We start from the raw sequence: 22,197 nt of genomic DNA on the forward strand, positions 1-22,197 counted from the left end.
TTCACACACAGAGGCATGGAGAATCCAGGCCAAGCACCCCGGGTTTCCTCATGCCCTAGTGACTGGGTTCAGTGGACAAAACTACATGGCTGCAGGCACCTGTCTTGTGCTGGTCAGTTCTGCTTGGACCTCCCAAATTGGATGAAAAGCACAAAAACTTTTTGGTTTTCCCACTGCTCATGTTTCTGTTTCCAAAGAGGCTGCTCCAGGGTTTTAGACGGGAGTTTTAGGTGAATCGAGGCTGAGTTAGATTTGTTGTTAACCCCAGTGGTGCTGGCAGCTTTAGTGTATTTTATGTTGGGGGAGCCACCCTTCCCAAAATCAGAGGCTTAGCACAGTGGCGAATACTCTGTGCCATACACTATATGGTAGGGAACAACATATATTACAAATATGTTGAAAATTCTGATCTCACTGACACCAGAGTAAATCTGAAGTAACTCTATTAGCTTCAGTTGAGTTATTCCAAATTTGTAACTCAACTGAAGCTAACAGAGTTACTTGACTAACTGAGGCAAGAACTGCATCACTGTAAACTGCATGAAAATCAGACAGTTTTGAAATATTTTAAGTATACTTCATAGAGAAAGGTCTGAAAAATAAATTGAGCGTCTCAGCATCTCAGCCCTCAAAATTCCAGCATGCTTGAAATCTGGATACCAATTCTGCTGCTAAAATCTACTTCTGGTCACACAGTCTATTGCCACATGGCAATTTATTTTAGAAACTTGAGTAAGGAAAGTATACCTTTTGTCCATGAGAGCACTTCAAACATCCTCACAGGCTAACTCTTGTCACATTTCCTAGGGCCTGTAGAGAAATATCCCCCCTTCCGCTCATTCCCGGTACCTTCCTCCCTCTGCACATGTACATACACACACAAGTCTCTTTCACAGCACTGTTAGTTGTGAAGCTTTCAGGCAATGCCAGTTCTTATTCAGCCAGTAGTGGATCTGGGGGGCCAAGGTAGTTGGAGTGGCTGTACATATGGTGTAGTAATAAACATCCGTGGTAATAAACATCCGTGGTAACAGATTTACAACAACTAAGTGTTTGTCGTCACCTCAGTTAATCCGAGTTACAACTCAAGTGTTGCCCCTAACTTATGTCCCATCCTCACCCACAAAGCCTGCGCTCGAGTGTGTTGATGCTTTTAACTTGAGTTGGTTGACCCATCATAGAGTACAGGTGACAGCTCATATTAGCACAATTTGTCAGCTGCTAACACTAGTGCACACTAGTGTGTTGCTAATCCAACCACTCTGTGCAGCTCAAGTATTAGCTTGCAGTGTGGCTGCTCTCCCTCAGACTAGGCTAACTTGAGAGGAGTTCACTCAAGTGTCGATAACTTGAGTTAATTCTGCAGTGAAGAAATAGCCTGAGTGCCATGTTGCTAAATAATTTCTACTTCTCTTGCATCACAAGCACTCAGAATCAAGTACAGAGGCAGACCAGAAAATGTTTTAACTATAGGCTAAAAAAACAAAGAGGAGTTCGGTGGCACCTTAAAGACTAATAGATACATTTGGGACAAGCTTTTGTGGGTAAAAAACCCACTTCTTAAGATGCATGGAGTGAAAATTACAGATACAGGCATAAATATATATCGGCACATGAAAAGAAGGGAATTACCTTACAAGTGGAGAACCAATGTTGAAGGCCAATTTAGTCAGGGTGGATGTGGTCCACTATAGGCTGTGGCCCCAGTGACACTATGGATAGCATCCTCTACCCCCATCTCCAATCTCTTTCCTCTCTGAATGGGTTTATTTGCTACCATTGCTCTCAAGGGAGACAGTATATTATCAGGAGGCCCTCACAACAGAAACTATTCCAAATCAGAATGCTGTGGCCCTACTACATGTACTCAGTGGAAAGGGAAAGGAGGCAATGATGCTGTCTGGCACCAGGGAAATAAGTGTTCACAGCATTACTCCTCTCCTTTCTTACTGATCAGAGAGCTTTCCCTGTATCTAAGTAACTTAAACACATGAGAGGGAACCAGCAGGAGGAGGGAAGCTCAAGTTAGGGAAACATCAAAGCCAACTTAGAATTTAGAGAAAACGTATTAGAAACAAGGCTTGGCACTCACTTTGATCAGAAATTACCTATGTAGGAGCCCAGGCACTGAGGCCTTATGAATGGTCCCCTCCCCATTTCTCCAATCCCCAAGCTTAGACTCCTATAGTCAGTGCTATGGACAGGCAGCAAATCCCAAACCGTTTATTACACAACGTGTTCTTATCTCCTTATTCCAGGAGGTAAATTGGAGCACTGTCTCACTTCAGTCAGAAGTTTCAGAATGTGACCGCTGGTTGGCTGTGTCAAAAGGAATGGAAGAGCTGGATTTGGCTGGTGCATAAACAAATGGGAGAAGGAGGCAACAATGGCTGTGGTTTGGGTTTGGTGGGAGGGGCAGCTTCTCTAAGTGACCGTAGAGTATTCCAACGTCATTGCAGTTTGTACATCTTCCCAGATTCTTCCTCTGAGCTGGCTACAGTACTTAGCAGTACCACATAACAATTTCACCTGTGGGTGTCAGTGTAATGCACTACTTCAATACATGTGATCATGTTGCCTTCTAGTAACAAACAGCCTATTTACTGCCAGCTAACAGAGTTACTCAGTTTCATAAGGCTATGAATCAGGCCCCAGGTGCGGGTGGTACCAGGTCTGATCCCCAGGGAGGACCACGCTCTTTCTCTGTATGTGGTTGTGGTTTATTATATTAGCTCTTCCAGACATTGAAGCTGAGTCTGAAAACACTCAAGGCACCATCATCATCTTTATCCTCATTATAAAGGAAAACAGGGCCAACACACTGGGGGAAGGACACTATGGTAGATAGCCCCGATGTATAGAATCATAGAAGTTAGACATGGCGAAGACTTATTTATCTTACTCAACTAGTCAGTGCAGGATTGTTCCTTAGAGTTCATTTAGTATGGTGTCATCCAGACTAGTTTTAAATGGCCCTTGTAATGAGGCTTCTACACAATTCCTTTGGAAGACTCTTCCACAGCCAGATACATCTTTTGGGAAGTGTTTCATGATATTCACCACTTAAAATATTTCCCCTTCTTTCTTGGCTGTATAATCTTCAAATATCCATAGACTGTTATCAAGTCCCCACCATGCATTAATCATCACTTAACCAAACTGCACTTATTTAGTAGGTCTTTCAAACTTTTCTTATAAATCAGTCCCTCCAACCTCTGATCCTGCCGAAGTGCCAATATCTTTTTGGTAACGAAGTATCCCCCCTTTTATGTATATAAGTACTGCAGTGTTCTGTCATAAAGGTCTAGAAACCTGACATCTCACAATAATGCAGCTACAACATGATTTTAGGTACTGAATGTAGAGTAGCGTAATTTTTTGTGTCTGTCTATTTTAAAGGCAGAACGGATCAGAACTGATTGGGTGTGGTAGACTCAGAGCTATATAGGTAGGGAGAACTATTTCCTTGTGTCAGGATGCCTCTCAAACTCAAAATTGCACTTAGTTTTCTTGCTACCATATTGCATTGCAAACTCACACGCAATTTGCTGTCCAGCAATCCTCCTCAGTCTCTTTCAAACATTACGTCTCCCCAGGTTTCTCCCTCACAACAATTATCTGTGTTTGGGATTAATTTCCCCCAGATGTATTAACATGTCACAACAAGCAAACCTCTCAGTCTGGTCTCCCTCACACACAGGCAATTTAGTTTGCTCAGCTGCTAGCATTTCCCACATGTCAGCTAGCGAACGTTTGAGACCCTTTGAAACAGACATCGGCCCGAGTCCCAGTTCTTGAAATGGACCCAAATGCTCTGTGTCTGAGGTTCTCCACTTTTAGAAGCATATCAAACCCATTTCAACTGATGCAGGTTATTGAAAAGATTCAATTTCTCCTGGTTACTCTTCAGTCCAGCGTGATCTGGGATTAGTGTGTGAGACAGGGCAGCTGAGTGGTTTCTTATGAGTTTCTACTAGTTACTTCTTTGAGCCCCATCACAGAGCACAACCCACTACCAAAGAGCTGAACTGAGCAAGGTATAGGTGAGCCCAAAGGTAACCAAGATGCCTCAGGCCCTTCAGATCAGCATCTGTTAGCATGGGGAGGTGGTGAGTTGGTAAAGGTGGAGGCTGAACTCTCCAGCCTCTAGAAAAGGGACTTATTTGTGGGCAGGGCTGGGGTGCTATGGCAGCAGAGAAAATACAGAGCAGGTGCCTTTCACATTCTCTAGAGTAAAGCTTTTCAGTGATAACTACAAAGATGAATTATTATTTAATGGTCAAATTATGATTGCTCCTGTGTGAATGCACTGGGAAAGGGAGGTGACAAAAAGGTTAGAATGAGCCCTGCCTTCCCTAGTGCATCTGTAAAGGAGGCAGTCATAATAAGGCCATTTGCACTCCCTGAGCACAAGGGATCAAGCAGAGATGCCACATAACTGTTGATAGTGGGGGGCGGGGGGAGGGGGGAAGGGCACAATTTAAAGGTTCTGGTGGTATGCAGCAGGGTTCAGGGCAGGGCAAATAAACCCTAGCAGAAATCTGAGGGGGGGCACATGACCCCAGGTGACCCTCTGCATAGTCAAGGATATGTTAGCATTGCTAGCAGCACTACACGCCCGAAGGAGTGTGTCTGGATGGGCTGGGTCATGGTTAAGCCCTGCTCCCTGGAATATCAGCTAGTGCTTGGAGGACAATGCCAGGGGATTGCTAATGATGTAACAAAGACTGCTACTGACTGAGTTTCCACCCTCCACACTCCAAGTATTACACCTAACAGAGGCATAATGTCTCCCTCCAGCCACTGTCCCCTGATGAGGAGCATCTGTAGTACCCAAGCAAGCATTCCACTGGCTTTTTGAGTCATAATTTGGCATTAACATAGTTAGTGCACACAGTATATATATATAAAGATCGAGACATCTGGCTTTTCCGGTTTTAAAAACATAGGAGAGAGCAAGCTATTCATCAGAATTTTTAAGCAATATTTTTTGAGTGTTTCACTACACATTCATCTCCCGCCTGCATGTATGATACTCATGCCACTCCTGATATCAGTGCTTCTCACTGTGAGTCCTGACCCTCTCTCAGATGTGACATGGACAATATGTGATGTGTGGTTAGAAACTGACTATGCAAGACAGAGAGATGAGTATGTTCAGTTAAAAACAAACCAACCAACCCACCCTGAGAGGAGCACAGAAGTCTGACCAGATACCTGACTACAAAACTAAGATGGAAAGATACACAGAATTCTGAAAGCAGCACCACAAAAAGTTACAAGAGACAGAAAAATCTGAACAGAACACAAAACTGGGATGGGAGGTAGGGAGACTTGATCAGAATGGCACGGGGATCCAGCCCGAGCAGGATAAAACTATAGTGTGAGGCACAAAAAGCCTGAGCATTGAAGCAGGAAGCTACAAGTGAGAATCAAGTCAATTTCACTAGAGCAGTAAAAACAAAAAACAAAAAAAACCCTATAGTAAGAGGAACAGAGATCTGTCCATTACTGGTTAAAACTATAAGATTATGCCCTCCAGGGCAGCAGGTAAGAGTTCATTTCAGAACACTGTGAAACTACAAGAGACAGAAAACCCACTGAGAACATCAGGAAGCTTCACTGAGAAGCACAGAGTCCAACCAAGCTTCTGCAAAACTCCAGTGACGCACACCGAGACCCAGCCTGAATTATACAGAACTACAAGAATCATTGAGACTTGACAAGAGCAACTCAAAACTATAACGAGCTGCAGGGAAACCAAACTGCACTGCACGGAACTGCAACAAGAAATAATATGATTGCACCAGACTAGTAACTCTACAAAAGACAAAGAAATCTAATAAAAAAACAGGGCAAAACACCACTGAGAGACATGAAGACACCACATTAAACTTGAGTAATAGGCAGGGGACTCCTACCAGAGCAGGGCACAGCTAGAAGATGCAAAGAGGTCAAACCACTGCTGAACTACAACACCAGGCCAATACTTACCAACTTTTTTACTGGTTTGTTTTTCACCCCACTTACTTCCCAGGTAAATGTGTAATGTAAAATTTAGCTTGTGTTAACCAGCAATGGCCAGGTGTTGAAGGTTTTCGGGTGTTTTTTTGTTTTTGTTTCCTTTTTGCTGAAACAAGAAATCTTTTGTAGGACATAAAATTTACTTACAGTGGTTTCCAAATGGTGTTACTCTTCAGGTAAATCACTCCAAGCCTTGGCCCTAGTGCAGACATTCATTGGGGCAGGGGAAAGAGAGAGGCTGTGTCTGTACTGGAAAGAAACAAAAGGAAAGGAGATGGGGGAATTGTTAATAATTTATCAAGAGTGAGAGAATTTGCTGCAAGGTTAATCAGTATTCTCCACATCTATATGGCAGAGTGAGGCCTAGCAGGGCAAAATTCTGTCCTCTGTTACATCTGGGAAACCCCAGCTATAAATGAGGATAGATTCCGGTCCCTCATCTCCATGGCCTAACCATCCAAACTATTTTGGGTAGGTAAGATAGGGGAAATCAAGCAGCAAACTGCCACACAATAGAATTCCTTCCTGGTCTTGCAGGTTGCCTGCTATGACTGCAGCTGCACTGAGCAACAGCAGGAGCCCTAATGTAGAAGGGGCACCAGAATTTTTCCCATCATGTGATCTAACCCTGCTCAGAGGAGAAGACAGAAAGAGCTGCCTCTAAGCTAAAATACAGATGAAGGAAGGAAAAGGACCTGCCTTTCTCCTCCTGCTTTCTTTGTATCACAGAAACAGTGGCTAAAATAAAAGTGTATCAGTCCAAAGGCAGAAACTCCACCTACTTCCTCATTTGGACACCAGTGGGTGCTACTTTAGTGACAAAAACCAACCAGGGAGATAATTTATTCTCAGTCTTTCAGCTAACATCAAACCTTAGTAGCAGTTTTATATCTTAAATGTCTTCTCTGGAGGCCATATGCTGCCCTGAGGAGGAGGTAAACTCAATGAGCTAATACAGAATGGGCCCCCAAAAAACCCTTCAGAACCGAGCATCCTTGATATTTGATAGAAGGGGGAATTCAGTATCCAGACTTGACTTTTGCAATGGTTCCTGCTTTTATAACTGGCTTGACCAAATCTCTGGATCGGAACTCTACGAAATATGGGGATTTTTGAAATCTTTTGTGATTGAATCCATGACTAGACTAATAGGGCTTCTCTTTCTCTAACTATTATAATCCTTTGGTAGTTGACTGTGGAGGATGGAAGTGTATCTTAAACCAACATCCAGATGACAAGCTAAATCCTGCTCACTTTACTCATGCAAGTAGCTCCATGGACATCAGTGTCTCCAATCCTGCCCACAATGGTGCTACTTGCATGAATACAGGATTTTCAGTAGGATCAGTGAAGAAAAACGAATATTTGCTTTATCAGCAAAATCAAACAAACCCACAGGTGAACAAAAATGTTACAAAGTGTCACTGTTATTTCACAGGTAATTAACATTACTGAGCATTACTCTGAATGTATGCTAGGAAACTCATCACAATAATATTCAAAACCACTAATTAATAGAGCAGACACATTGGAATGAGTGCCTACCAATACAATTAAGTATTCTCTCAGTGCATTTTAGATGACACTGTAATACTGCATTTCACAAAGCATACTTTCAGGATCAGTTTAATGTACACCTTTTGTAATAATGACGGCTAATGGCAAGCTGGATCTGTATAGACAGACGATGCACCACTTGGCAGTTACACTTCACAGGGGCTCAAGCACACATTTTCTCTGAGGTTCCAGTTTTTGTAGGCACACACCCCTCCCTAAAGTTTGTTTTGAATTTCATATTTAAACGAATCTGAAAGCTCAATACAAAACTTATTCAGAACCACTGAGTTTAACCTATGTTTGGAGTGGAGCCGTAAGTCAGTTCCTGATTTGCTTGAAAGCTTCACAAACCACAGTGACAAACATCAAGGGTTGAATGTCAAGGGTGTAATGATGCCCAATATGTGCATGGTTTTAGATTTCATTCATTTAGATTTCATTAGATTTCATTTATATTTACATTCAGCATAAGATTTCCTTTCAATTCTTCTCCCTGCTTACCTTGTTTTCCACACACCCTTCATCTCCCCTTCTATTAATTTCAACCTTGCTTTCTATGTACATTTCATCCATGTCATTCTGTCTTTTATTCTGCCCCTCACCCCACCTTTTTAGAGTCAAAATCCTGAAGTCCTTACAGAGGATCCAATCATACAGTTTATCTGCATGTTTAACTCCCACAGTAGATTTTCAGGCCCCCAGTCCTTCTTCAGCCAGACAACATGTCTATTGTCTAGAAATTTCACACAAGTCAAGTCTAAGGGGTGACAGAGTTAGCCAGATGTATTTTGTTACATCTCTTTTTTTCTGTGTCATTTGTTGCGCCTCTGGTGTTTAGGACTCTAATCTAATAGATCCTTGGTTGTGGCATGGCCAGCACTCACCCTGTGGTTCATAACCAAGCATGGCAGGAAGAAAGGATGTTGGGGATGGGCTGTTCACAATCACATATGGTCATCAGGTATTGAACTCCCATTGACAGTCAACTGGATTTAGGAGCCTTGCTCCCTTAGGTACTTTTGAAAAATCCACTCTGGGTGAAGAGTATGAAGAAAATTGTAAGTCCCAGAACACTTAGCCAGCTTCATAGTTCCTTTTTTGAGAGCTTCTTGCATGGCCTGAACAGCTTGGCTGTTTTCGTTCAATAATATGCATTAATCGCATCAGACTAGTAATGATTAAATATTAAGGATTTAATATTAAAAAATGCTGTAGTGGGATACATGACACAGCTGATTTTATTTAAAATACAAAATCAATGAAACTGAAGGTTGATCAGACCTGGGGGCGGGGGGACGGGACTGGGGGGGACAGACGGACAGACAGACACAGCAGGGAAAGCAGCATCCAGAAACACTTTAGGAAACGGGTCTTGAGCCAGATGGGAAGGCCAACAGATGACATGGATTTTGGAGCATAAAACATCTTTCACAAATAACAGTAAGGAAGCAGGGGGCTGGGTGTCAGGATTCCTACGTTTTCTCTGTGATTCTGCCACTGACTCACTGTGTGAGTTTTGGAAAGTCACATAGCCCCACTGTACCTTGGTTCCTTCTGCTATAAAAGAAGAATATTAACATCTACTCCAGAGGGGTGCTACGAAGCTTAATTAAGATTTTGAAGACACTGAGTTTCTTCCATGAATGCACTATGGAAGTACAAAGAATTAGTTAAAAACTTTCCATTAATGTTACTAACTTGGGTATTTTATATATATTTATACATATTTACATGTATTCCAACCCACCCAAATCTTATTTAGTATTTTAGAGGGAGGACAACACATTAATCATTTCATTATTTGTATTAAAGAAGGTCCATTCATGACAGCAGTGAGGTACTTCAGATTGTAATTTAAGAGGTGCACTTTAGGTCAATTTCTGTGTTGGCTTCAGTAGAGTTGCAAGGGACATAAAGTCAGCACAAAATGTGGTCCTTTATAATAGTGCTGATGATTAATGGGCTCCTTTACCATAACTCCACATCCTGATGCTCTGATCCTGCTCTTTCCCTTTCTGTAATTTGTGTCTTCAACCATCTTTATTTGTTTGCTACCTTACCTGGACTGTTCATTAATCAGCACCATCGATCAGAAATGGTCTGTCAAAGCCTATTATTTAAATTTCACATAAACAGGTGGTGTTCCTACTCTGCTCCTAACACAGTACACACAAGCAAAATAATCTAGACTTATCCACTTTCTTGTGGTTTCCTTTCTTGTTAACTTAAATAATAGCAAACAAAAGCTTCCTGCCAGTTCTTGGACCTGATCTTGGCTGTTTCCAGGGGTTGTTTCTTGCAGGGCCCCTCTGTCTCTGTCCCTAACTCTAGTTCCTTTTGCCTCAGGCACCCGACAACTCCTTTTCTACTCCCTGTTTGGAGATAAAAAGACTCACATGATCTAGATGCCATGGTCAGTCAGCAAAACAGCTATGCATTTCTGTGCAGGGATTCAGTATCTGATATCCGGATCTGGGGTAATTCTCTCTCAGTGATACATGGTCAAATGGGTTCAATTTTGTAGTCAAAAGCTGATTTTTGAGATTGACAGTGCTGCAAACCTGCATTGGGATCTGAAAATCTTTGTTTCTTTTGCCTCTTATATCATAACCAGCGAACTAGTTTGTTGATGATGTGTGAGGCAGCAAATAATTCCACTTGCTGTCCTCATGTGGTATTGATTCTGCAGGACTAAATGGTGGTAAGAACTTGCTTATGTCATTAAAAGGAGCAGATCTGACTCTGAACACACATAGGGCAGATCTCTTGAATAAGAAGGGACTATTTTTACAGCCACTTTCCTGATCAGAGAGATATTTTAAATCTGGGTTGTCCAGGCCAAGTATAGTTTTGGTCTTTGTCATTATTACTTTCTGGAACTGGAGACAACCAGAAACATATTTGGCTGAAATTCTTCAAGCAACTGCAAGGAGACGGCGCTATCCAGCATATCAGGTTCAAGAGCTGTCTAGTGGCACAAATGAATGATTCTAGGTCCTCTAGAGTAGGAATGATACTGATCCTTTGGAACGGTACGATATGCACCCTGACAAATATGTACTGTGGACATCAGTGTAGAAGTTGGGCCCTCCTCCGAGCAGTCAGTAGATAACCAGCTGTGCTGCTTTGCACCAAGGAGGGAGAGGAAGACAGAATTCTCTGCGTGTGTGTGTGTACTACTGCACACAGTGCACCTGTACAACAGAGGGCAGAACTTGAACCTCAGAAAACATGAAATCTCAGGAGCACAGAGCCCCCTGTAAGAAGACCAGACTGTGGTTTGTTCATAGCAGATAGAGCTTTAATAAATACCACCAAGGAAGGGAAACTTGCCTTTCCCCTGCCCTGCTAGGAGCATTGTGTATCCATTTCAGACATGTGGTCCTGAAACTCAGACAATCATTCCTCCATGGATTGGATATTTGTAGGTAAACCATTTAAATGAGATGTACTGGGATGCTGCTTTAGTCTGGTAAAGGCCAGTTTCTCATAAATATATCTTTGTAAAAAGTACGGGAGAGAAATACTTTCCTTCGAATCCCAAGGGTTCCTATCAAAATCTGGAACAGCAATTCATGTTTATAGTAAAGGCTGCATCATGTTCCCAGTATTTGTCATACAAAATCTCTATTACTTATCTGTATGTATTTATCTCTTTCCCTAGCCGCCACCCCCTCCCCACACTTTTTTATCTGACAGTGTAACATTTCACCATGCTTAAGCAGCAATTCTTTGCTTAAGCTGGAATTTGGTATTTTTTTTAAAAAAAGTCCTGATCCCATCATAATACACTGAATTGTCAGTTCCTGGAGAACTAGCAGGCCAGAGAGGAGGATTTATCAAGGGGCTCTTGTGAATTTTTGTGCTCCTGCGTCACTGATTGGATTGACTCTTAAGTAGTGTTCACGGTCAGTATCTGATATTCCTTTTCCCTTTGCAATGACAGTTCCCAGTTCAAAGTCTCCCCTGTCTAAAGAACAAGCCCCTTCCTGCCAAAATCCCACAGAGTATAAATGATCCCTCCTGCCACAATGTGCTGCTCTTCATTGTGTCAGCTCAAACACCAATGGCCCAACACTGTGCTAGCAGCCACTGGAAAAGTTGACTTTCATTTAAGATATAAAACAGAAGACCTGGCTATTTGCTGTTAAGAAAGATCTCATCAAGCCCAGATTTATGCACAGGCATAGAAAAGAAAAACTATCTCACTCACATAAACCTGGTATGTCTAATATATAATGTACATATTTTCCTTTACTACATTTTTAAAATATCTTATTCAAATTTTGAAAATACATTATATCACATCCAATTCAGTCTATTTACATTCATATAAAGTGTCCATCATTATTGTATTTGACTGCCTCACAAAATTACAAAGTGTGTAAACATTTCCTATCACCCTATAGAAGTCAGACATGAGTAAGGGAGACAAATATTTGAGGCCTGATTCTGGTTTCGCTTGCGCAGATGGAAATAAAGAAGAACTCTCCTGTGGTGAATGGAGTGACACTGGTGTTAGGCCTCTGGGGTAGGGCCTGTTTCATACCTGCATTAGTACAGCACTCCTCACAGTGGAGCCCCAATCCTGACTAGGGACTCTGCGTGCTGTCCGAAAATATATACCATACTACTTCTACGACTAAAACCAGTGTGAGCTCGGAAACAGGCTCATAAATGTATGTGCCAAGAGTACAACACTAAGACACAGCCTTGTACTTACAATGAGTCAGATGTATGAGTTAGGAGTTCAAAAAAGGAGAACAAGGTCATAGATAGAGGAAGAATTAAAGAAGAAAAAAAGCTTCCCTTCAGAAATTTTTTGAAGCCACAAGCAGCAGCAGTCATTGAAGATGGCCAATGCAGTAAGAGCGCAGCTGCTTAGTCACCAAGAAAAACATTTGGACAGAATGACACTGTCTTGCAATTGCAGTCGAATAAAGGTGAATCCACTCCCAGAAACCATTATCATCGCCAACGCCCCTGCACTGAAATATGAGTTGCCATCACTGCACCCACTAGGGACCAAGAAAATGACTAGGAATTAACATTGTAACAGTAATGTATCCATCCCCTCCACTGCTTTGGCTAGTTATGACAGATGAGCTTCATGAACATTTCATTGCCAAGGAACCCTGTCAAAATATTGGTGATTTCTCCAAATCTGTTCAACATCATGGAGATGTCAAACGAAGCCTCAAAGGACATTATTTTTGAGGCAGAACAAAAACAATGCGAGTATCAGAGAGAATGGCTCATCTATTCTTCACAAACTGGTTCAGTTTATTGCTATGCTTGCAAACTTTTCAGCACCTCTCCAAAACAACAGGCTCTTAGCTCCACAGGTGTCAATAAATGGAAGAATTCCTGAAAGAGGAAAAGATCTCCATTTCTCATAGATAAGAGGGTTGCAAACTGACAATTGATTCTCACCTGTCTATGTACATTGACTGTATAATATAACTCCTGGTAACTATCCTGGAGAGAATGGTCAGAAGTGTACAACACTTAATGTAGTACAGTTTGGTCCTTTTTGGTGGCCACAAGATCCTTGGTTCTCACTCTTTCATAGTTATTTGCAAACAGCAGGCTGGATTCATCCCTTTCTGGCTAATGAAAAGAAACTGGCTGCTAACTGATCCATTCCTGAGGTTCACCTTACAATAAAGATGCTGTAAGTACATGCAGTAACTATGCAATATAGGTCACAATCCTCCCCGGTGTAGTTCCACTGATGTGAATGGAGTTATACCAGGTATGAATTTGGACTTATCTGATCAACTTGTCACAGATATGCAGAGAACAAAAAGAAGCAAATGAAAATTTGGATTCATCATGTATTTTCATCTACTCATCCATTTCTAACACACCGATCACCAAAATGTATTAAAATGGGCAAATGCAAGAATTAAAAATATCTCAGCATCATCTTGGCAGAATTATTTTCCTCCCTTAGCAAGATTTTAGCAGATGACTTTCTGTGGAGAGAGATGTCTTTTAGGAAGAAGAAAACTTGCTAGCTAATATGAGAATGTGATGGTCTGCACTATTATGGTCACAATTTTTACAAGACTATGATAAATTTTGTACAAAGTATGCCTTGTGATGTATCATTTGAAAACTCATAATCTGCTGAACATTACTGTCCTGGTAAAAACGTGTATCAACATTGTACGTAAAGTTATAAGTTTCTACAATATAACATTGCTATAACATGCTCCAAGTTTAAGAAAAGCAGGCCCAAACCAATTTCTCAGGAACAAAGGACAGACTAACACCCAGACAGGTGTTAAAGATCTACTACATGCTTAAGCAGCCATTCTCCAGCAATAGGAAGGTGTAAACAAGAAATTTACATTTCTTCACAGGGATGGTTCAACCCCCACCTCCACAAGAGACTACTTGTCGCCTGCACCCCAGATGGGGGTAATCCTCAAAGAGGGGTGGGTGGTGAGAGAGAGAGAGAGAGAGAGAGAGAGTGAGTGGTCTCCACTTCACCTCTTTCCTCCTTCATCTCTGCTCAGGTCATCAATGACTCTCAAAGAACTGAACTAAGGGAAGTGTCCAAGGTTGAAAGGAGACCCAGCCTGTGAAATTTACCACAGTGTATGGTAAGGCAAAACGTTTTGCTTTTAAGTTCACTTAACTTGTTGAGTTAGGTATTAGCTTGTGTTTTACACTTTTATTTTCTTTTTGTAACCAATCCTGACTTTTATACATCGTCACTTGTAATCACTTAAAATCTATCTTTCTGTAGTTAATAAATGTGTATTATTGTTTTATCTTAATGTGTTTGGATTAGCATGCATGGGAAACTCCATTTGGGATAACAAGGCTGGGGCATATATCATTTTCCTTTGATGAAATGATGGACTTTCTATGAGCTTGAATTGTTCAGTAGTAGGCTGGACAGTATAAGACACACATTTCTGGGGAACAAGGCTGAGACTAGGGAGTTGTTGGTATTGCCCTGTTTGTAATTCATGAATGGCTGGCCATAGCATTCATGTATTCAGCTGGGAGTGATTTTACATGCTAGGGGCTATGTATGAACTGGCCAGAAGTTGTTGTTTATACAGAAAAGAGTGTAAAAGGCACCCCAGGCTAGAGAATTGAGGGGACACAGATATTCGACAGTCCAGATTGTACCCTAGGGAATGTCACAGCAGGCCCATTTGAAAATATGAATTTTGCATTGTGCTCTAAGAGAGGCAAGACATAAGCTCTCCTTAACCTTGTAGGGTAAGGAGTTCATAACCAAACATCCTTCACTGAGAATGTCTCATCCCCAGCTCCTGAGATTCTCACCATGCTAAAAATGCTAAGTTTCACATGATGTTACCAGCAACAGCATCCCAATTCTCTTGCAAGTCAACAGTTATAAAATCAGTAACAAACCCAGTGAAAAGACTAGGTAAAAAGAACCAGCAACATACTTTTCCAGATGTTCATATGGCTCTTCCTGTATACTTGATGATTCCAGACTCAAATTACACAGCTGAATGCTCATTTAATTTATGTTGAAAAGGATTAAAGAAAAATACACAGGATCCATGGTGAGAGAGGGAAACTCTGAGCTTTGGCTCCATTATCCATTGAGTGATAACTGACTGCAGTCTTGGAGTTTGAAGATTGATCAAAGAGATTGCTTCCTGAAAAACAGGGAGAAAGCCACCGTAGACTTCATGTTTCACACTTCAGTGACAAAACACTAGGTTTAGAAGTTTTAGATGAACACATGAATTTATTCCAAACCATTGTTTAACCAAACTGATGGTTATGCACACTTGTGAAATATATCATTTTAAATATCAAGTCACTGAATGCAATAGGTCCTGAGGTCAGATGTATATTTGTTATAATGATTTGATATTTTAAATAAATTAATGTATTACCTGTCTCAACACAGGATTCCTTAAGTATGTCTAAAATGTACAGATGACAGCTAAAGCTGCCATGTTAGGATCTGGCTTTCAAAAAACTGTACGTCTGGTAGGAAAGGTTGGATTCAGAATTTGAGTGCAGACCCATTTGTAATGAATTGTATGTGCTACTTTTCACTTCTCTCCTGAAAGTGTATATAGTGTGGCTCACACAGAATGATTGCTGAATATCAGTAGCTGGTAAAATGATCCCTGTTGCATATGGCATAGGGCATTAGTAAGGATAAAATAATAATACATATTATTTTAATTGTTCTTATTCCAGTATTTGCCAGTCTTACTCACTTGGGGTTTATTGGAGTTCAGTATTTAGCTCTCTCCTGTGCATATTAAGGGATATTTCTCCGGTTATTTCAAAAGGCTTTGAGAAAAACTGAAGGCAGTTGCCTCTACTGTTAGATAAATGCTGCTAATGTAGGAGTGCTGTTTTCTGAGTACTATAAAGACCATTTCCAACTCCTTAGTTTCTTCTCCTTTGACAGCAGAAGTTACTACGTAGAATGGTTTAGATGTGTTTTTGCTGAAATTTACATCAGTCTTCCAGGCACTGCAGGGAGTGGCCCAGGAACCCTGGCTTTGGGTGAGTAACAGCTTCTGTAATCCTTTGCCTTTCCAGGAAGGTGGCATTGTAGGAAATGGCGTAAGTGTGTTGGTTTTGTCGGGCTCACAAATACTCCATTCTCATATCAGCAAGAGGTTCTGAGGGGAATGGTGCTGGATCGGCTGTTAGGGAAGCTCAGACCTGCCCTGTGCCAGCAGAAATCACTGCAGAGAATGATGTAGGTGAGTGGGGCTGTGGTGGAGCTCTCAGCTACTTTGATCCCTGCCTCTCCCAGCAGGAGGCACTCTAGAGAATGATGCAGAAGTGCTGGCTGTAGGAGGCTCACAGCTATTTTAGTCCAATCAGATTTCACAATTTGCTCTAATGAACAGTATTGGCAGAAGTTCAAAGCTACTCCAGGTCTTAACTCTCCCGGCACATGACTATAAAAATGATGTAGATGTGTTAACTACAGAGAAGCCAGAAGCTGTCTTGGTTCCAGTCTTCCCCAGCAGAAATAACTGAGAAAACAGAGTAGGAGTGCTAGCTCTGGTCACAGCTACTTCAGCCTCACACAGCATAGTGGAGACCCTGTTGGGAATGGTGTAAAGAGTGCTGACTGTGGTCCATTGCCAAAGCTCCTGCAGACTCAGCCTCTCCAGGCCAATGCCACTGACATAGATGCATCAGCTCAGTGAATCTGGGAGACTTCAAGAGATCCTGAATTAGCAGCAATCTCCTCTCCTGATAACCCAAGTCCTCCGCTTGAGAGGAAGAAGATAGCAGGAGAATAGCTGTACTCAGCCAGCATTGATTTCTCCAGCCTTTTGTCTGTGTCTGCTTTCTGTCTCGTTTGGAGGTGGTTACTGTTACTACAAGTAGCATGAATCATGTCTCTGTTAAAAAACAGAGCTTCACTTGTCTTACATAACCCCTGGTAACTGAACGTCTAATAATAGCAAGCCATTTCCAGGTAGGGAATCTGTCTACCTACCAGACATACACACACACTCCCAGTGCTCTCACTACAGGGAGGGAGTAAAGGTGATTTTTAAAAATTCTGAATTACAGGAGCTGGTGACTATTGTTTTAAAATGCAGCTCATATATTAAACACCTCAGGAATGTGCAATGCTTTCTGCAAAAACAGAGCACCCAGAGGGAGCAACAAGAAACCCAGCCAGTGCCTCTGAGCTTGAGATGAGTTTGAGCTGCAAAGTTGACAGTTGGATCCTGATCTGAAAGCCTGACTGTCTCTGGATCTGTGGTCCTTCTTTACTCTACCCAGGCAGGCAACTTCTGAAATAATTTATTACTGTATAATTCTGGGAGAGGTGAATTAAAACTGAGAATATATCACTTTGAAATAATATTAATAGCATGTTTCAGAGGTACTTTAAAAATCTAAATGCTAGAAACTCAGGAAATTCACAAGTCTTCAACACCAATCTTATTTCTGAACCACCCAAAACCCTCCACACACCCACATAAAATAGCAGAACAGGAGAACCTCACCAAAAGCCTGATCCAAAGCCCACTGAAGTCACTGAGAGTCTTTCCACAGCCTTATATATTGAGTTTTGGATCTAGCTCCAAATGGCATAAGAAACTTAAATCTGCCCTTTGAAGAATGGATTCAGCTATATGATATGTCATCTCTCCCCTACCCTCCTTTCAGCCTACATCAGGTGCACAGGGATCCCTGCTGTGTGTCAGGACAGATTTAGAGTAGATCCTTGTACCTTGAGATTTTAATGAGAAGTGAATTTCATTAGCTTGAGAATTAAAAAATCTTCAATCTAAACTTACAACTAGGTAGGATGGTCTTTTTGTTAAAACCCATGATTTGGGATTTGGCACATCTGTTCTTTCCCAGCTTCTGACACATGGTTAAGCTGCTTAGTCTCTCTGTGCCTCAGTTTCCACACATGTAAAATCGAGGTATTAAGACAAACCCTATTCCTAGAGTACTCTGAGACTAAATTAATTAATGTTTGTTCAGCACCTTTACATCTTCAGAGTCAGGGGCTGATAGATATTCAAAGTCTTATTGTAACTCAAAAGTAGCTCTCAGGAAGGCAGTGTGGACAATTATCTAGTGTGAATGAGATCTCACAGAAATTATAAACGTTCAGACTAAAACTAAAAAAACCTTATTGCCATTTTATGTTCTGCAGGATATTGTACCATCTGTACTTTTCCTTAATGGGACAAAATTTAGCATCTGATTTGCCATAATGGAGCACACCATGGGGTCCATCAAATCCAGTATCCTGCCTCTGGTAGTGATAAATATCTGATATTTCAAAGGAAGTCATAAATGCAGCCATAATACACTGCACTTAGATTGTAAGCTCGTTGAGGCAGGATCCGTCTTTCTGTTCTGTGTTTGTACAGCACCTAGCACCCTGGGTCCTGGTCCATGAGTAGGGCTCCTAGGCACTATAGTAATACAAATAATACACAGTAATAACAACAATAATGGCTTATTAATAACAGCCCAGACTTTGAATACTGTGTGCAGTTCTGGTCATCCCATCTCAAAAAAGATACACTAGAATTCGATAAAGCACAGAAAAGGGCAACACAAATGATTAAGAGTATGAAACAGCTTCCATACAAGGAGAGATTAAAAAGACTGGGACTGTTCAGCTTAGAAAAGAGACAACTGAGGAGAAATATGATAGAGGTAAATAAAATCATAAATCATGTAAATAAAAGGAATAAGGAAGTGTTATTTACTCCTTCATGTAACACAAGAACTAGGGGCCACCTGATAACATTAAAAAGCAGCAGGTTTAAAATAAACAAAGGAAGCACTTCACACAACGCACAGTCAGCCTGTGGAACTCATAGCCAGGGCATGTTGTGAAGGCCAAAACTATAACTGGATTAAAAAAAAATTAGATAAGTTCATGGAGGTTAGGTTCATTTATGACGACAAGCCAAGATGGTCAGGGATGCAGCCCCATGCTCTGGGTGTCCCTAACCCTCTAACTGCCTGATGCTGAGATGGGCGACAGGGGATGGATCACTTGATGATTGGCCTGTTCTCTTCATTCCCTTTGTAGCATCTGGCACTTGCCACAGTCAGAAGACAGGATACTGGCCTAGATGGACCACTGGGCTGACCCAGTATGACCGTTCTTATATTCTTATTGCATAATGATGCTCACAGAGAACAAACTCCTCCTGACCTCTGCAGTTATAAGTTTTCACCCTGACATATGACATTAGTTTATTCTGCACTTCCAAAATAAACTCAGATCCTGATTATCCCAAACTGCTATTTTGTAACATATTTAAGATGGCTCCAAGCAACTAATTTTGGAAGTGGAGTTGGATCTGGACTTTCCTAAAGTTCAGGGCTGTTCAGATCTGGGGCATTCAGTTTAAACTTAACCGGGCTGTGTATAGGGTTGCCAACTCTCCAGGACTGGCCTGGAGTCTCACAGTGACCATGGAAAGCAATCTAGGAGATTTTAATAGTATATTTTAAGAAAATGATATTATGTCATTGTGATGGGTTGGATCACAGAAACCCCCTTGGGACTGCCACCTGATATGCCAAGACTACTTCTGCTCCTGCTTTCCTGTCCTGTCAACTTAGGACTTCAGTGCCCTGCCTGGCTTGAGCCAGACCCCCTAGCCTGCTGCAAGCCCCGACCCAGGTCTGAACCACGTCTCCTAACATCTGTAGGCTTAACTGAAAACAGCTTACAGAAGTGTGCCTGTCTTTAACATTCAGATGCCCAACTCCCAACGGGGACCAAGCCGTAAATAAATCCGTTTTACCCTGTATAAAGCTTATACAGGGTAAACTCATAAATTGTTCACCCTCTAACACTGACAGAGAGATATGCACAGCTGTTCCCGCCCCCCCCCCCCGGTATTAATACATACTCTGGGTTAATTAATAAGTAAAAAGTGATTTTATTAAATACAGAGTGTAGGATTTAAGTGGTGCCAAGTAGTAACAGACAGAACAAAGTGAATTACCAAGCAAAATAAAATAAAACACGCAAGTCTAAGTCTAGTAGAGTAATAAAAACTGAATACAGATAAAGACCTCACCAATTCCAGAAAGCTTTCTTTTACAGACTAATCTCCTTCTAGACTGGGTCCAGCAATCACTCACACCCCCGGTAGTTACTGTCCTTTGTTCCAGTTTCTTTCAGGTATCTTTGGGCGTGGAAAGGCTCTCTCTTTAGCCAGCTGAAGACCAAATGGAGGGGTCTCCCACGGGCGTAAATAGACTTTCTCTTGTGGCTGGAGAGCCCTCCTCTCTCCTATGCAAAGTCCAGCTACAAAATGGAGTTTTGGAGTCACCTGGGCAAGTCACATGTCCATGCACGATTGAGTTTCTTACCAGCCAGGCCACATTCCTGGCAAAGCCCAGGTGTGGACTGGCATCTCCAAATTCATTGTTGGCTTAAGGGCTTCTTGATTTGGCAGTTACTGAGAATAGTCTTTTCTCAGGAAGCTGACCAACTGCTTCACTAAAACCTACTCAGAACCAAACAAGTATGCAGCCAATATTCATAACTTCGAATACAAAAATGATACATACATACAAATAGGATTAATAGATTCAGTAGAGCATAACCTTTACAGAGATATGCTACATGGCATATGTAGCATAAAACACATTCTAGTTATGTCATATATATATTCATAAGCATATTTCCATAAAGCCTTATGGGGGGCACCGTCACAGTCATGTCGGGGAAAAAAAAATCTCCTGGAACAGCTTCAGTCAGAGTTGACAACCTTAGCTGTGTACTGTGGACATACAGTAAGTGGTCAACTTGTTTGAGGGCCTAGTGGAAAATGGTCGATTACAACTGTTATTTCTCATCTTAATGTTTTCCTCAGCCATGACTATGTTTCCAACAAGTTTGTCACTCTAAAAGTCAGGGACGTTATGTGGCCCAATGGACAGGGCACCAACCTACACATTAGGGGATTTCGGTTGTAATCCAAGTTATGACAGTGACTCACTGTATGACTATGGGGAAAGCACTTCTCTCTGGAGGTAATGCTACCTACCTGCTTTGGGATCTATGGATTATATGTGATATAGCAAGTATTGTTATTATGAAAACAAAGTGGTTCTAAGTTATTAAAAGCACCTGAAATTGGACCTGAACCCAAACTTATGTTGAGGTGTTTGAAATTCAGATATGGTTCAAAAAATTCCACTGGACCAGTATCTCTTAGAAATATTTTATGCAACAAATACCTTTATTTTTCACTTGATGACAAAAAGAAGACCAAATGTATTTTGTATCCAAAGATCCTTGCTGGTCTGAAACAAGAAATTTCAGACTAACGGGTTTTAACAAATGTCTTAAAGCACAAGAAAACAGCTTCTTAGAAATCGCAGGCAAAACCATCACTACCATCATGCTAGCACTGTCAGGCAATGCTACAATATCTATCAATGCCACTGAGTCAAGTGTTTGCTCAAGCACATTAGCACCAGGGGAGGTGAAGGATAAAGGAGAAGGTTTTTCTCTTTCAGTCTTTGGCTGTGCATTGGCTCTGCAGAGCCAGCCAGAGCCAGGCTAGTTGCTCTGTGCATGTGTATGTGCACACATGTGCAACCTTTAGAGCCCACTGCATGTTTTCGGTGACACTGATGTACAGTAACTCCTCACTTAATGTTGTAGTTATGTTCCTGAAACATGCAACTTTAAGTGAAACAATGTTAAACGAATCCAATTTTCCCATAAGATTTAATGTAAATGCGGGGGGTTAGGTTCCAAGGAAATTTTTGGGGGGCAGACAAAAGGCATTATATACTGTACTGTACTGTGGTTGGGAAGTGCCCCAGGCTTACTCCACACAGGCACAGACCACTGCTGGCAAGAACACTATGAAGCAACTTTGCAGCAGCAGTGGCAGCTTCCTTGAAGAAGAACAGGTGCTGACTTTGCCGGGGGATGCTCCAGGCCTGCCTCTTCCCGCCCTCCCCCCACTCCACCTCCTCTCCAGAACACGCTGCATCCCCACTCCTTCCCCCGCCACCAGAAAGTCCTAAGCGCTGCCAAACAGCTGTTTGGCAGTGCTTAGGACTTTCTGGGAGGGAGGGGGAGGAGCAGAGACGCAGCACTTCCCCGCTCTTCCCACT

General features: G+C 41.8%; 1 protein-coding gene across 1 annotated transcript in view; it reads right to left on the bottom strand.

The window, feature by feature from the left end:
• ZBTB20 (zinc finger and BTB domain containing 20) overlaps positions 1 to 22,197 on the bottom strand; it is a 608,278-nt gene that overhangs the window by 38,966 nt on the left and 547,115 nt on the right. Inside the window, exon 11 of the mRNA XM_084618031.1 lies at positions 6,172 to 6,273. Coding sequence (XP_084474157.1) covers positions 6,172 to 6,236 — 65 coding nt within the window. The 5' untranslated portion in view covers positions 6,237 to 6,273. The remainder of the gene's footprint in view (positions 1 to 6,171; positions 6,274 to 22,197) is intronic.

The sequence above is a fragment of the Lepidochelys olivacea genome (genome assembly GCF_965140295.1).
Source record: "Lepidochelys olivacea isolate rLepOli2 genome assembly, chromosome: 1".
Classification (NCBI taxonomy): domain Eukaryota; kingdom Metazoa; phylum Chordata; order Testudines; family Cheloniidae; genus Lepidochelys; species Lepidochelys olivacea.